Source organism: Eurytemora carolleeae, unplaced genomic scaffold (genome assembly GCF_000591075.1).
Source record: "Eurytemora carolleeae unplaced genomic scaffold, Eaff_2.0 scaffold1669, whole genome shotgun sequence".
Classification (NCBI taxonomy): domain Eukaryota; kingdom Metazoa; phylum Arthropoda; class Copepoda; order Calanoida; family Temoridae; genus Eurytemora; species Eurytemora carolleeae.
Genome location: NW_019397767.1, coordinates 10,581 through 28,373, shown reverse-complemented (window position 1 = coordinate 28,373; position 17,793 = coordinate 10,581). Strand labels below are relative to the sequence as shown.

At 33.6% G+C, this 17,793-nt stretch overlaps 2 protein-coding genes across 2 annotated transcripts; one reads left to right on the top strand and one right to left on the bottom strand.

Moving 5' to 3' along the window:
- The first annotated feature begins 16 nt into the window (after positions 1–16).
- LOC111715838 (mucin-19-like) lies at positions 17–7,175 on the top strand. Its single transcript, XM_023491221.1, has 12 exons — positions 17–157; positions 219–432; positions 722–839; positions 895–940; positions 1,551–1,677; positions 2,042–2,150; positions 2,411–2,501; positions 3,490–3,556; positions 3,625–3,736; positions 4,075–4,155; positions 4,335–5,708; positions 7,133–7,175. The coding sequence occupies exons 4-12, from the start codon at positions 899–901 to the stop codon at positions 7,173–7,175; spliced, it is 2,046 nt and encodes a 681-aa protein (XP_023346989.1). The 5' UTR covers positions 17–157; positions 219–432; positions 722–839; positions 895–898.
- Positions 7,176–11,876: 4,701 nt separating this feature from the next.
- LOC111715836 (uncharacterized protein CG7065) lies at positions 11,877–15,567 on the bottom strand. The gene is made up of 3 exons (XM_023491220.1): positions 15,532–15,567; positions 14,633–15,292; positions 11,877–14,182 (listed from the first exon to the last, which is right to left on the bottom strand). The coding sequence occupies exons 2-3, from the start codon at positions 15,112–15,114 to the stop codon at positions 11,968–11,970; spliced, it is 2,697 nt and encodes an 898-aa protein (XP_023346988.1). The 5' UTR covers positions 15,115–15,292; positions 15,532–15,567; the 3' UTR covers positions 11,877–11,967.
- Between the last annotated feature and the right edge of the window lie 2,226 nt (positions 15,568–17,793).

Genomic DNA, 17,793 nt, shown 5'->3' with positions numbered 1-17,793 from the left:
GAAGAAAAAGAAATCCCAGAAGAAAACTAAATCTAAAAAATTTGAGAAAAATCAAGAAATAAAGAAGAGCCCTGGTGGTGTCACTGAAAAAATTAAGAAAAAAAATCTGCAAAAATCATTCAGCACTAGACAAGCAATTTCGGATAGTTGCATCAAGGTAAGATTTGAATAATATCAAAAAAATGTCAAAAATTTTAAATCCATTCTACTTTTGTCAGGATTTGGCCGAGTTGGGTGTGTTATTTGGGAATCAAGCAAGAAACTTTTTCCAGATTTCGTCTAGAGCTCTAGCCGCCAGCCTTTCAATAGGCAGTAAAAATAATAAGAAAACCAGCTTCAAGGAACCATTCAGTATTCTTGTCAACACATTGGGAGGAGACTTTACTAATCTTACATGCTCGGGGAAATCTGTCAGAAATGATTCTACAGTAGGTATGAGGAAAAGAAAATAACATTAACAATTACGAAATAGAAAATATTCTGAGACTTAAACTTTTGGTTCCGTGGTTAGCCGATGTGGCTTAACGTGATATCCAAAGAGTAAACTTTTAAATTTAATGATTTAAATAATAACTCTGGAACAAACGGGAAATCCCCTCAGAGATGATTAAGAAATGATTCAAAGAAAGACTTAAATTAAACCATCAGAAAAGAGTAACCAACTTACCGCATTATGAAAAGATTTAAAATACAAAAGTTTTGACCTCTGTGTTGATTACAGAAACAGCCACTGTACTCTCTGAGTGTGAAGTCGAAATTGAATCCTCTTGCAACAATTCTTTAAACAGTGCCGAGGAGCTACAAATATCAGAGTGCAAGAATGCAACAGATAAATTCAGGTTGGGAAATACTAAAAATATGAAAGAAAAAAATATGTAAAACTTAAACATTTAGGACGATGTACTTGACCCTTTTCGGAAACGGAAAGACTGTTCCAGAGGTAATTTTCAAGTCTTCGTTTTTGTTTTTGTTTAAAGTGACCAGTAGGAAGAGTATTTTTACCATAGCTTGATCTACACTATTTGTAGTATATTTAATTTAGAATTTTTATTAATAAATAGTAAAAGGATCAAACACTCAAATTGTAATTTTATAAACATTACATCTTTGCCACCTGATGTCGTACTCGTAGACCTTTGATATATTAAACTATGGAATCTCCTAGATATATAATATGCCAAGATATAAATATCAAAGATGTACACCATCAGGTTGATTTGCTAGACGGATTTGAATTTTCAAGTTTGGGAAAGTTATCAGTTTCTTTATATGTGCAAACATTTAATGATGGTTGAGCACATTTTGTTTATGATTTTTGTTTTGTAAAATATATTTTCTCAGTGTTCGATAGGACCGTTTTCAATATAACAAAAGGCTTAAATTTTGTCTAATATATTTAAAGTTTATAAAAGATTTTCCCAAAAATTGTGCACAAACAACTCAAGATCATGGGGTTAATATTTATTTTCCTTAAACTTATAACTGAATTTATATTGTGGACTTTCATGTAAGCTGCACAAACCTCATTTGTAAAAAACATTGTTTTACAGCTTTGTGCTGGAACAGCTGATAAAACTCTGGTTGCCCTGGCGCAACAAGTAAAGAATTGTTCATTTTTGACAAATAGTGGAGGCGTAGCACAAAATATACCTTCACAGAGAAATAAATGCAATAAAGGTAGACTTTCTATTATTTTTTATATAAAAATTATTCATACAAAGTAAAAGTTATTTATCAAGTATTGAAAACAAGAGCAGAAATACAACTGTGTCCGAATTTAATGAATTTGAGCCGCATCTTAAATCCGCTAAAAACCGGTTTAAATTAAGCGCCGGTTTAAATCTTGAAACATTGAATAAATTTTAAGCCGCAACTTAAATTTAAGCCGCATCTCAAATTCTTTAAATTCGGCCTCTGGTCATTTTTCAGCAAAACACAACATTTGAAAATATATTATAACCAGTCTTTTTTTGGGATTTCATAACCACGGAGTTTTTAGAATCATAAATAGAATTATCAGATGCAAGAAAGAATATTTCAGTTTTTGCAAAGTGCCGAGGAGCAGAAAGAGACAGTATTGCAGCAATTAATAGATGTGTAGTGTGCCCAACCCCAGGAGAGGCTAAACAAGAACTTGTTGCTCTAGAGAAGTTAGTCAAATTGTTTTTTTTTTAAAGGGAACATTAGCAATTTCTTAAACGGGGTATCGAAATAATCAGGATAACAGTAAATATCGTTAAGGCCTTGTCTTGTCTGATGTGGATAAGGGGGTGGGGGAGGTTTAATGAAGAAAATGTTGGTTAAAGACTAGTATAATAACAGAAATCAACTTATTATCTCATAAGAAGTTATATAAAACAAGTATTTTTACAGTCGATCAACGGTTTTTAATTCACGGAACATTTTTTAGTCTTGTTGGGGCTTTGGATAAATCTGAAGCAGCGGTTGGAGCTGCACTTGAAGCTGCGGGAGTTTCAACTGGGCCAGGGGCAGACGGGACTGTAAGTTTTAAAATTATCTACTAAAGGGACTGTTCCTTATAATTTAAGTAAACTTCAATTCCACAGTACAGAGTGTCATTACTGGCGACGCGATTTCAAGGGACGAGTTGCATGTCCGATTTTCAACAGTATTCTTCAAACCTTGTGTTGGAAAATTTTTTTTGATGTTTTCTTATTTTTCAATCTGAAAATTGATAATTTCTAATTGTGTTTTTTTATAAGTGGCCGCTGAATTGAGGGAGAAAAAATCAAGAAAGTTAATGGTTATTGTTTGTAAATGCTTTCAATCTAAACTTGCTTCAATTTAGATCGGCACTTAAAAGTCTAATACACGCTTTCATTTAATTCCTAAATTAGAAGAAATATCGATCTTTCTAGCTCTAAAGCAAACTGTGCTTTGTTATTATCATTAATTTATCTTGTAGTTAATCAAATATAACTCAACTTATTGGGACTGTAGGCATATTTTCAACTTCAGACTTAAATCACATCTTCGTCTTTTACTTGCAAAACCGCCAGAAATATTATAATGAAATTGAGACTGTGCTACAAACTCAAATTTTATAATCCCTACATCTTTGCGACTTGATGATATTTGATATTTCAAACTTAGATTATTTGATCTAACAGAATGCACAGTTTAAAATATCTAAAGAATATAATATCGAGTTGCAAAAATATAGAGATTACAAATAAGATTTTGTGAAAGAAATACAAGTATTTGTTTATAATTTAAGGTTTAAAGATGGATTACTGTTGTACATTGGGCATACCCCTTATAAAATAAAATGTCACCTGAAAGTACGTTCACAAATTTAAGGCCCTTTAAATTCATATAATAATGTCTGATTTTCCTTTCAACCAAGTTCTTTTATATCTTATATATATAAATATTAAATACTAGGTGAAGGGCCCGGCGTTTGGCCGGCCATCGGAACTATTTATTTATGAATGTCTTGTTTTATTATGTAGATATCATATATTTTAGCTTCCTCAAGTTGATACTCAAATTAAACAAGTTCCAGAGGCGCCAGGATGCCAAGAAGTATTAGATAGTAAGTAAACAGTTTTATACAATGAAAATCTAGTATCTGGTAATTTTTGAATAATTTTATTATGCTAGGTTATATCAAATTCAATAAAAGTGCGGAGGCTATTGGCTCAGATCCAAACAAGGCTCTAAATCAAGTTCAGACCTTAAGTGCAACAAAATTTCTCACTGAAATAGGAAATAGGTAACACACCTTTTCCCCTTAAAGGGAGTGTTCGCGAATTGATGACTAAAGGTTGTAATATCTGAATGATTTTTTTGAAATTAAATTGATTTTTTTACGATCAACCGTATGTTGCAATTTTCTCAATTTGTATGGGCGCTAAGTTATTCGGCATGAGACGTCTTTAACAATTTTCTCCTCATAGACGCAACAGATAGAAGTAAAATTAGTAGCGATCTAAAGCGCTTTTTTATCGAATTAAGCCTATACCCCTTTCATTTTTCGCGAACACTCCCTTTAAACGAGTTAGGAAAATATGTGTGGCAGTGCAGGCTTAATTTAATTATATTTTACCGCAGACCTACCCTTGTCAGTGATCTCCTGTCCTGCACAAAACAAGAAGCAAAACAAGCAACAATTCTAGCAATATCTTATATCAGGTATTTCCGCACTAAATATAATTTGAACTGAGGTTGTAACTTGATCTCTCAATTATAGTTATCCCAGTGTGTGAAACCACTAATAATAGATCTGCATAAGCATAATATTAGTGGTTCATGCTGAGATTCACATAGTTCTCACTTCTTGAATTCCCTGACTAATTATTGCACATTTTTAGATTTTATCTATATTGGTCAATTCAATGGAGGAAAAATGTAATCCTGGTCCGAGTAGCAGTTGTTGCAATCACCTTTAATATACCTTCACCATTAGTTCCATCTGTAACAACTATTGCTCCAGTAACAACTATTGCTCCAGTTACATCTATTGCTCCAGTAACAAGTATTGCTCCAGTAACAACTATTGCTCCAGTTACATCTATTGCTCCAGTAACAACTATTGCTCCAGTTACAACTATTGCTCCAGTTACAACTATTGCTCCTGTTACAACTATTGCTCCAGTTACAACTATTGCTCCAGTAACAAGTATTGCTCCAGTTACAACTATTGCTCCAGTTACAACTATTGTTCCAGTAACAAGTATTGCTCCAGTAACAAGTTTTGCTCCAGTAACAACTATTGCTCCAGTTACAACTATTGCTCCAGTTACAACTGCTACTCAATTTACAACTACTGCTTCAGTAATAACTGCTCCAGTAACAACTGCACCAGCAACAACCACTACTAAAGAAACAACTACTGTTGTAGAAGAAACAGCTACAGGAGGAGAAACAACTACAACAGGAGAAACAGCTACTGCTGGAAAAACAACTACCGCAGGAGAAACAGCTACTGCTGGAGAAACAACTACCGCAGGAGAAACAACTACCGTAGGAGAAACAGCTACTGCTGGAGAAACAACTACCGCAGGAGAAACAGCTACTGCTGGAGAAACAACTACCGCAGGAGAAACAACTACCGTAGGAGAAACAGCTACTGCTGGAGAAACAACTACCGCAGGAGAAACAGCTACTGCTGGAGAAACAACTACCGCAGGAGAAACAACTACCGTAGGAGAAACAGCTACTGCTGGAGAAACAACTACCGCAGGAGAAACAGCTACTGCTGGAGAAACAACTACCGCAGGAGAAACAACTACCGTAGGAGAAACAGCTACTGCTGGAGAAACAACTACCGCAGGAGAAACAGCTACTGCTGGAGAAACAACTACCGCAGGAGAAACAACTACCGTAGGAGAAACAGCTACTGCTGGAGAAACAACTACCGCAGGAGAAACAGCTACTGCTGGAGAAACAACTACCGCAGGAGAAACAACTACCGCAGGAGAAACAGCTACTGCTGGAGAAACAACTACCGCAGGAGAAACAACTACTGCAGGAGAAACAACTACTGCAGGAGAAACAGCTACTGCTGGAGAAACAATTACCGCAGGAGAAACAACCACTGCAGGAGAAACAGTAACTTCAGGAGAAACATCTACTATAGAAGTAACAACAGCAGCCACTTCTATTCCTACTTCCACTGCTACTACTACGGCCACTACTACTACTACTACTACTACTACTACTACTACTACTACTACTACTACTACTACTACTACTACTACTACTACTACTACTACTACTACTACTACTACTACTACTACTACTACTACTACTACTACTACTACTACTACTACTACTACTACTACTACTACTACTACTACTACTACTACTACTACTACTACTACTACTACTACTACTACTACTACTACTACTACTACTACTACTACTACTACTACTACTACTACTACTACTACTACTACTACTACTACTACTACTACTACTACTACTACTACTACTACTACTACTACTACTACTACTACTACTACTACTACTACTACTACTACTACTACTACTACTACTACTACTACTACTACTACTACTACTACTACTACTACTACTACTACTACTACTACTACTACTACTACTACTACTACTACTACTACTACTACTACTACTACTACTACTACTACTACTACTACTACTACTACTACTACTACTACTACTACTACTACTACTACTACTACTACTACTACTACTACTACTACTACTACTACTACTACTACTACTACTACTACTACTACTACTACTACTACTACTACTACTACTACTACTACTACTACTACTACTACTACTACTACTACTACTACTACTACTACTACTACTACTACTACTACTACTACTACTACTACTACTACTACTACTACTACTACTACTACTACTACTACTACTACTACTACTACTACTACTACTACTACTACTACTACTACTACTACTACTACTACTACTACTACTACTACTACTACTACTACTACTACTACTACTACTACTACTACTACTACTACTACTACTACTACTACTACTACTACTACTACTACTACTACTACTACTACTACTACTACTACTACTACTACTACTACTACTACTACTACTACTACTACTACTACTACTACTACTACTACTACTACTACTACTGCTGCTGCTGCTGTCAATGCTTGATAAGAAATTATAAATAAAAATTCGTAATATGTAAGATTCTTAATTTTTTTTTGTATTTTAATTGGCAAATACAAACCTGCGTACATAAATTTTTTTTACAATTTTAGAATTGTTTGGTGATTCTTATCTAGAGTTTGCAGCGAAAAGGAAACATCGTTTCGCGAAAAATAAACATTGTTAGGGTATTAAGTAAATTACAAAAATTAGGTTTAATGATTTTTTTGAAAAAAAAATGCTGACAAGGATTCAAAATTTGGTAAATTGTTTTTAAAAAGTCGTTTAAATAAAAGAAAATTAGATAATTTTTTGATGAGAGAGGTTCCCAGTTTTCGGGGTTAAACCTGAAATTAAGGCTTAGAAATATTTGAAGTATTTATTTCTAGCAATATCACAATCTGCAGAATATGTTAACAATAAAACATTTTAAATGTTTTTAATTGTAAATTGGTTTAAGTTGTTTTTAATCTTAATCTAGAAGTCAGAACTATTGTTTTCTGGTTTTCGGGATCAAGCATTGATCTCCATCTTAAGCAGACCAGTGTACGGATTAACGTAATTCTTTAATTCGATATTCCGTAGTTTTCAAACCTTGTAGGTACAACTGAGAGATCCTCAAATTTAAAAGTACTCCTATTGGATATCTAGATCAAGCATTCAAGATTAAGGATACATCATATAAAAGTTCTAACCTTAAATTTGAATTGTTTATGGCATAACTAGCCTTTTTAAAATCTTAGGTTTGAAATTAAATATTTGGTAGAATATGTTTTTTTTTGAATTTATGCAGTTTTCATGCGCGTCTTGTGTGCACTGTGCAATCCCTTATCAAATAATATGATCCTGTCCCTGATCTGGACCTGGATATAGACCTAGACATTGACCTCAACATATACCTCAAAGTCCTTACCCGTTTCCTGTTAGCATAAAGAATGTTGCTTACAAAAATCCAAAGAGATGTTTTGTAATTAAGAGAAATGTTTTATTTAGTGAAAAAGTTGACGTATACAGTTTTATCGTCTTTTGAGATGAAAATGCGCTAATTTTTTACGAATGCTTAATTAATTTCCCTCTATCTATTAATTTCCTTCTATCTATTAATTTCCCTCTATCTATTAATTTCCTTCTATCTATTAATTTCCCTCTATCTAAAAGTGTTAGTCATCAAATGTTTGACAGCCTGGTAATGCCTTGGCCTTTGGTTTTACCCCACCAACTTGCTTATACTTTTTTGTAGCACTAGACATTTATATTTTAAAGATGTAATGCGCTTCTAATCGTCGGTTTAAGCATATTTCTTGACAAAATACTACTCAATTTTTGTGTGTGAGCGTGCACATCTTGCAGTAATTTTGGTCAAATTGATAACCGAGGCTGCTTTTAATAGTGCAGCTCCCTTAAAAAATTATAATAACAAAAAGAAATAAATTTCTGCATCATTCGTTGAAAAACTAATTATAATTGTATGTATTGACGATAAATGATACTGATCGTTATGGATTCTATACCAGTTCTTTAAACTTGCATACAGCCAATTAATGGCAAAACAATATTTTTTAATAATGAATACCTTACAAACATAAACAGAAAGTTTTCATTCTTGTGAATAACAAGGAATAATATATATATAGAGTGTTAGGGCGACGTACTGTACAGAATATGGTCATAGGATCGGGTCAGTCAGTACACGCTGTTATCTGACAGGCTGGTACAAACTGGCCAGGTCCTGTTCGAATTCAAATTTACTACGGCGCAGAGTGAGTGCGTAAGGTAGTGTCGAATAAAATGTATCTACACGAACAAAACTTCATTAATCAATTATTAAGGATTTACATTGGTACATGTAAAAAAGTTGTAAATAAGGGGCCTGATAGTCCATGCACTAGTTTTGTTGTTTGTAGTCATGGATATGAAGATTTTATAGTTTTGATGCGACTATTGCTAGCTTCAGTTCTTAGAGTAGAGTGTCCATCTTATTATCAATACTAATATTCAATTATCTACATTTTACCACCCCAAAGAAATACGATCACTCTATACAAGTGTACAGTGTTAGATACGTAAACATATCGCGATGTATTGTACACAAACGACCTCAAGGGAGGTCGGTTGTGTACATCTGAGCTAAGCTTTACCTCTTCGTTTTATTACTCAATGCTTCAGTTTTATAGAAGAGGATTTAAGCAAAAGAATGTGTGCATAATTTGGTTCATGTTGCCATTAAACTAAATAGAAAGAAAACCTATCCACCATCAGGACTGAGACACATCTTCAAATCCGTCTTAGTCGAAAGGGTTTTCATACCTGGTTATTTCATAGTGTGCAAAAAAACTATTTCAAAACTTTATTATGTTAAAAGAAAAATTAATGTCTCTCAAAAACAAAACCTCTCCTAGTCTTTTCGTAAACAAAGGTGAGTCATTATCGACATTTTTATAGAAATTAACAAAACAAAAAAGAACTTGAACCAGAAATTTATCTGTATATTTCTTATTTTGCAAAGATAGTTTAATATTACAATTTATTTAACCTTAAGCTAAGGGTATCGAGATGTTCTGTAGTACTTGATCTTTTGTTAAAACGTAGATAAATTTATTCTTTATTTGAAATAGCACGGTACCCTGAAATGAAGAGATTAAGCATTGATCCTCAAATTAAAAGTGCCCGCAATGTAAATCGAGATTAAGCAATATGGATTATGGGTATTCATTTCAATACACAAGTTCCAAGCTCTAATTTCAATTCTAATTCAATTGTTCCCCGTGGTGAGATTAACTCCCGGTTTTATTTTACCAAATAAAGTTCGAAGAATCAGTGAATCTTTAAATCTTAACCATTGAGACTTGAGAGAAAACATTGAATGAATGACGCCTTCTAATCTTTTAATTAGAAATCAAATTCTAAAATTATGTACTGAACATTTTAAGACATTTCTCAATCAAAACATTTTAAAAGTAAAATACATCCTTAACGAAAATTCTAAATCGAAGAAAGAACAAATACAAAGGAATTGAGTGTATGCCACAAACTCTGATTTTCTAATCCTTATTTCTTTACAACACAATGTTTGAAATATCAAAGGTTCACAAGACACAACAGATCAGGTTGCATGATTAGTTTAGTTTCATTTCAAGTATTTCAGTAGAGCTTTGTAAAACCAGCTTTATAAGATATAGAGTTACCCACATAGGATAAAACTGTTAAGACGACCCAAAACTCTGACGACGATTTGAAGCTTGCTTTTTGGTTTCTGCTCTTAACTTGAACTACAAATTTTCTGTAATAACTTTCAATAAAAATCTAATCAATTTAATTTTAGACTTAAAAGTTTTTAGTTTGCGGTCAAATTATAACTAATGCTACCTAATTCCTCTTCATTTAAATATTTTCAGCTCTAATCCTCTGTTTAGTGAAGGAATATCTGGAGGATACTAGTATTCATGGGCTTAAATACATAAATCCTGACCGAGGGTTAGTATGTAAACAAAGTATATATGTACCAAATAGATGGTCAAGTACAATAGATGGAAACAGAAAATCGACAAACTGCGCACAACGTCACAAGTGTCAAATGTAAAAAGAAAGACGACATGTACTCTAATTAGTGGATATGATTTCCAAGATTTAGCGGAGATAAATGTCGTTTTTGGGAGGAATACGTAGAACATCTTTACAACTCAAAATTATGTTGAGTATTTTTACTGTCGTTTGGTGACTTTATTCTTTTTTTTTTCCCTGTATAACTATGTAAACTAAAAAGTGTGACTGAAGTAAACACATTACATCATCATACACAACAACAAAAGTAAATAACGATAATAATTCATGCCGCAAATCACGATTTAAAATAACAAAACGGCGCACGCGCGAATGGGTTAACCTACAGAGTTGAAATTTTGCATGCACACAGGTAAGACCTAGCATCAGAACTTTCTGCACAGAAGTCTCTAACCTAGATAATTTAAAACTTTTTCTTTAATAAACCTTCACCCAAAAAATATTTTTTATTGAAAAATATTTTTTATTAAAAAAAAATATTTTTTATTAAAAAATATTACAAAGTTAGCTTAACCCTATTCCTGTAGTTATTTTTACATAACTCAAAAAGTATTGGTCTGAGGCTGTTGAAATTTTCTGACTTTTCCTACATATTCAAAGCCCTCCCTTTAGGCCTAAAACCGGGATTTAATACTAACTGCCTGAGTCCTCAGGCACACTGCCTGAATGACTGCTTTTTCCTGCAACAAACTAAATCTTTGTTTTGACCCACTTCCACTTGTCAGATTTTTGATAAAATTTAGCTTTTTGGAAAGGCTTTGACACAAGGAAACGAATTGCACAAGTTTTGCAAAACAAAATTGCAAATTTTTTGCAAAGAACCTGTCAAAGGAAATTTGCACATTTAAAATTAGGTTATTTAAAATTTGCATATTTGAAATGGCATGGTCAAGGGCTTTTCAAAAACGTATTTTTTTTGCAAACATTTTTACTATATTACTAGATTTTGCGATAAAAATTTTAATTTTAGCAAATTTGAAAATTGCAGATTCTAAAAGTAGAGCACAAGAGCTTTCCAATGATGTATCATTTGTCATATTTGGACATAAAACATGGGATTTAGAGGGGGGGGGGACAAAATGACCCCCCCACCATATCCTGGTTTTCAAGTACCCCAGCAGAGATAGGGTTAATAACGTTGAATAAGTTTTTGGCAATTAGTGAAACACTTTTTGCTTTCAATAAAAACAGAATTCTTGCATTAAAGTAGAAAAACAAATTGAAATAAAAAAGCAAAGAATTAAAATGATGAACTGATATTGTTTGAAATAACCATTAAGTTATTTTAGCTTTAGATTACAAGGACTTATTACATGACAAGACCCAAGTAGAGACGGGAACATTATTTTTTTTCATTTATCGTTCATAAACGACCCAGTTCATTCATTTATTATAATCTTTAAAAAAATTACTTTCCATCTATTTCGTTCGTTTTCTCAGTAAAACAGTTCGTCCATCATATGTTTTTTTTCTAAGCAACGCAATCGTTCATGAAAAATATTGTTCATTCATAAAAATTATGCTTATCTTTAGACCAAAGAAATAGAGACCAAATTTTCAAATTTTAATAAAAAATGTAGTTGATTAGAAAAGTAAACATAACTTTATTATCATTTTATCAAAAATATTACTTGTCTTCCTTACTTGATTCAAATAAATAGAAGTAAAACACAGAAAACTTTCTTTATTAGCACATTAACAGTTACAATTCATCACTCATAACTTTCATTTAAAAGGATAACTAAACAACTAGATTTAAGCTCTGTGAACTGCCTCTTTTAGTCTCAAAACTCTGTCTGGTTCATCTCTCTCAAGCTTTTTCATGTGAGAGATTAAATCCTTCTGCTCCAAAGGCTCAAGAGTCTTAAAGTTTCGCAGCAATGAGATCAACTCTTCATCTGTAAAATCAGCGTAAAATTCATCTTCTTCCAAAACAGGTTTAGCTACTGGGGCAGTTGTTTCAACTTCTGAACGCATATTCTCATGATGAACAGACAAGTCATCTACCAATTGATCAGTCTCAGGACCACTTTTCACAGTTTTGATGATGTTGGACAATGAGTTCCAATCTATGTTTGGAATTGCTTGGGCACTTTGTGCTGGTAATATTGGACTAGGATTAGCCGCAAATGGTAGTAATGGGACCTGATTTATGCTGGCTGCAATGGGAACTGCAGGTGACTGGGCTGGAATCAAATTGACAGAAATTGCTCCAGGATAACTAGGAACAGCTTGAATTCCCTGCGCAGGTAAAGGATTGTTTTTTGGGATATTAAATTGCAATGATCCTTCCCATTCCCTGGACCCATGTGGCTGTGGAACAACATGTTGCTGTTGGTTAAGTTGACCAGAAATATCATATGTCCAAGGGTTTCTAGACAATACATTTTGCTCTAATGCTGTTGGCTTTTGAACAACCTGGGTTTGCTGTGAGATTTGACTTGGTAGTTGATGTTTGACCCTGATATATTCAGCTTCAACTAAAGCATTAAACTCTTCTTGGCTTAACCTCTGCCCCTGAGCTGTTAACTGCTGGTCAATAGTTCTTGCAATTGCCATTTTAATCAATCTTTGATCATCGATTACTTCAGGTTTTTTCTCCACTACATCTTCAAGTTTCAAGGTTGACCGCTGAAGGAGAATTATCACATTATCTAGAATTATTCTGCAAACCTTATTTTCACTTTCACTCATCGTACCAGTTTTGATAAGATTATCAACTCGATCTTTTGTTGCAATAAGTAATTTGTAGAAATCCTTTACATCAACTAAATCCCAGCTAGAACCTGGAATTCGGTTCTCCAGAACAACTGCTTTTCCAAGATGTTCATCAATTTGCTTACCAAGATCTCTGATAAATCCAGCCTGGTCTAAAGCAGACATTAACCTTAGTGTTGATATCACAGACACTTCATTAGATGGTTCATCAATTCTATCATCAAGATAATTAGATCCACGATGTTCTTCAGATTCAGGGGAGAATGATCGTCTGTCTGGTCTTTGATTACTGAGATGGTGATCTCCCAAGCGACTTCTTTCAGAAAATGGAGAAAGCTTTGATCTTCTTTCTGACCTATGCTGATCTGCCAATCTTTGAGAGATTGGAGACTGTTTGGTGTAGTGCGACTTGTGTGGAGGAGATCTCTCTATGGATCTCTTATCAGAATATTTATCTCTTTGAAAATCGGGAGATCTTTTATGAGAATAACCTGATGATCTTTCAATTGACCTTCTATCTGAGTAACTTTCTCTTCTGGGGCTTGAGGATCGCTCTGTTGATCTTCTTTCATAACGCTTTTCTCTACTATAATAAGATTTTTCAGAAGATTTTCGTTCAGAATGCCAGTCTTGACCTTTGGCTGGGGATCTTGAACGCCGTCTATGGTGATCTCTGTAATTATCCTCAAACCCAGCAATGCTAGGCTTCGATTTTCTCTGCTGTTCTGCCAGTTGAACCTTAAGATCTTTGGAACTTGGAGACTTACTTCTTCTTTGGCCAAAGGCACCTTCTTTGCTTTCAGAATACACATCATCCTGACCATTTCTCTTTTTAGTCCCTATTTCCTTCGAGGCAGGAGAAAGAGGTCTCTTTTGAGTTAATGGTTTGTTTAATTGATTTGGATAATCCTCCTCCCAAGGACTTGCAGACCTTTCTCTTTCTTTGGACTCTGTATGTTTTCTGCTTGCGTCTGAAATAATATTTTGCTCATTGTGATTTTTAGCTCTAATTAAGAACTTCATGCTTTCAGCCATTTCAGGCTGCTTTCTTTCAAACTCTGCCAAGTCTCTCGGAAGAAGTTTAAACTTCCTCATTAAAATATCTCGTTCTTTTTTACGGCGATTCACAAAGTCCCATTCAAAATACTCAGTCCATTTAATTATCCACTCAGGTTTCATGTCATATGTTGACTCAGATATTCCACGTGCTCTTAATTCTGCCGTTTTACCGCGCCAAAAGTTGCTCCATTCTCTAAAGACATGGCCAATGACTAACAATATTTCTTAAGAATAGGGGTGGACAAATTAAACTGTTTAGTTTAAGGCCATTTATGTTTTTTGAAAGAGTAATATTTTCATGTTCTATTTATCATTAAATCCAATTTTTAACTCCTGAAAGTTAACAAAAATAAACAAGATGGCTTTTTTGAAAAACTTATTCATAGGCCTGGTAATACTGGTAAAATCCAATTAAATTAAAATTAAAATTTAAAATATAAAATTAATATAAATATAAATATAAATTTAAAAAATACAAAAAATGTTTGAATAATTCATCTTTGTAAACTTTAAAAGTAAGAAAGTTTCTGGTAAAGTCTTTAAGCATTTTTCTAAAACTAAGGTCAGATACCAAACTGTTTATTTCTCAAAGTAGAGCTGGAGGGGGGGGGGGGGGGCACATTCAATTTGAACTGGCCAGTTCCTGCTGTAATCAGGATGCTGCACTGCATCTTCAAGATAAGTTTGTTTCAGTTTATCCAGGACATCTAACATAACCTTCTCTGCTGCAAGAAATGCTGTAACACGTTCCTCCCGTTCCTTTTTATACTTTAACCTACGCTCTTCCGGGGTTAAAGTCTCCGTTTCTTCCTTCGGAAGCGATGATGATTTCACAGAGTTAGGAAGAATTGTCTCTGATGATGCTTTTTTATCAATATTAATGTGAGACTCCTTGTCGTTAATTAATTCAGACTTGATCTTTGTCAGCTCAGTCTCTACTGCAGAGGATAGTTTATTGGTGTTCTCCGTGACCTCCTCTTTAATTAAAAGGATATCTTTTCCCTTATCTTCCCCCCTGGTAGGATTGGATATCATATCAACATTCTCGTTTTTTACTTCTAAAACCTTCTTATTAGGTTCATTAGCTTTTTCAGGAACTTTTGTTTCTTCCTCTTTACTTATCATCTCTTCTATGGGAGCAGACTTTTCAGTCTTATTCTCCTCATTGGAAGTTTTATCCTTGACATTTTCCTGGCTCCTGGGCTCATCTCTCAGCTCAGTAAACTCCTCTCGAGTAGTTTCTTCAGGACTTCCAATAGAGGATATGGGGCTAAGTGATCTTTCATCTAATCCATTCTGCTCGCTAAAAATTTTACCATTAATAAAAAGTGTTCACAAAAACATAACAAATGCATAAAATAAAAATTAGTATTCTTAATTTAGAAATAAATTTTCAGCACAGAAAATGTAAATTAGAAATGGTTGCTCCATGCACAAGAGTTTTGTAAAGTTTTTTAAGGGGAATTTTTTTTCTAAATTGGGGACAGTACTTGTTAGATAATATCAAATATTACAAAACCTCACTCCCCCCCCCTGGCATACCTCTCATTTTTGTCATTTTTCTCCTTTTTCTCCTTTTTCTCCTTTTTCTCCTTTTTCTTCTCTTTATCCTCTTTATCCTCTTTATCCTCTGTCTCCTCTTTCTCTTCCTTTTCTTCTTCTTTTTTATCCAGAGCATGTACTGAAGGTTCAGGTTTTTTCTTTATCACTATATCAACAATAAACTGAGTCTCCCTAAAATGAATAATGAATAAAAAAAATTAATCTACGATAACATTTAAAGATATTGTCAAGGTTACAATATGCATGATGACCCAAAAACAGCAGACACATTTCTAATAATCATTTTATCTTCACTGTTTGTGTCTGGTAATTGCTTTGAAAGTTTTAGCGTTAGAAAAAGGGGTCGAGTCACCCGCACCCTCCCGGTCACCAACTGTTCAGCTGAGCTGTGTTTCTAGCAGGAATGAAAAAATCGTTGTGGACTGATTCTGCACATTGAGCGCAATTATTTAATCGGTATGTTTTGCGCTTTTTCACGTAGGGAATACATATTTTATAGTAAAACTTCTGGTACTGGAGTCTGGATATGAGCAAAAAGAAAAAGTTTTTGCGCTATTTTCGTGCAGTGTACGCAAAAATTTTGCGGAATTTTTGTGTGGAACTTTTTTGGACAAAACTTTGCTTCTGCTGGAAACCCCACATAGAGCATAATACAGTTTCTAGTTCTAATTAATTATACGTAATGATAATGGCAGGGTGCGGCCATAACTAATCAGATTTAAAGTAAAGTTGGACTGTGTAAAGAGGCTTTGCCCCCCCCCCGTGTGCCAGCCCCTTCAAAACTTTCAGTTAAGGGCCTGATAACAGGAAAAATAATAGTTATCAAATAATCTAAGGTTAAAAACTTACTTTAAATGGGGTCCGAGCTCAATGGCTCTTGTTATTTCATCCAAATTATCTTTATATTTCTTACGCCCAGAAAGCAAACGAACCTATAAAAGAAAAAAGTTATAAATGTGATTTTTTTTTATGAAAACTAGATTAAACTGATATTAAAAAGACTACAAATTCTTCTTTTTACTCAAAGCAAAGATTTCAAGAATTTAAAATAATAGCAATAAAGGTGTTGAATGTTTTTTATGAAAACACTTAATCAAAATTGAACACAAGATCGTAAATGAAAACGATGTTATGGTTAAAAATAAAAAGATAATACTGCTTAAAAAGATTATCGGCAAATAATAATACAGACATTATTATGACCATGCAAAAGATAAGAACGATCATGAGAAAACAGGTGATCAAATATCAGAAGTGATCATGATCATCATTAAACACATGATCACCATTAAACACATGATCATGACTATTTAAATGGTCATGATTGTTGAATTCATGCAATTAACTATTTAGTTTTTTTTGTTCAGAAATCGCTTCGAAATTTGCACATTGGCAAAATATAGATTTTAGAAAAGGACAATAATTAGAGTTTGGGTTTAAAGTTTAAATACAAAATATGTTGTTTACAAAGAATACTTAACTTTAAACGAAAAAACAAGAAAAAAACGATGTCAAACCAATTTTTTTAAAACAATACAGAATCTTTTTTCACCCAAACATTAATTTATTGTCCCCATTTCAGCGAATACATAGAGCGAGTATATAAATATTGACAAAAAATAATAAAAAGCAAGTCGTAGAATGTTTGATTCACAACGGTACCATTTAAACCTTTGGATGATAGATATACTTGTTTTTCTATCTGAAAATTGATAGTTTACATTTGAAGGTAAGTGTCAGAATTCATCACATTTTACAAAAGAAAAACGATGATGTCTTCTTCATTCTTACTAAAAATATAAAAGTTTAAGTACGGATGTGAATCGGACATGCGGATGTGAAATATTTTCAGGAGACGCAAATCAAGTAGTAAATAGTCAAGTTTTTGCAGCATTTACAGCATTTGCAGCATTTTTTGACAAAATCAAAGCTGACAATCGCAAATGGCTATTTGTGGCCAAAAAAACGGTAAAACAAGTGAATTCAAAAAAATATGTCGATATGGGTATCAGAAGCCCAATTCAACGCAGCAAACGGTTAGTAGAAATATTCAAATACATGCAATCTAGGAGCATTGAAATGGAAAAAATTAGGGAAATAACAGAATCAGCTGTTTTCCCTAGTTTTTTAGCTCCGACTTTTTTTTCATTATTTTGTTAAACATTTTTTTCATTGAATATGGCCTGGAAAGACGGATTTTAAGTAGAAAAAAACACTTATTCACGTTTTTTATCACAAGGC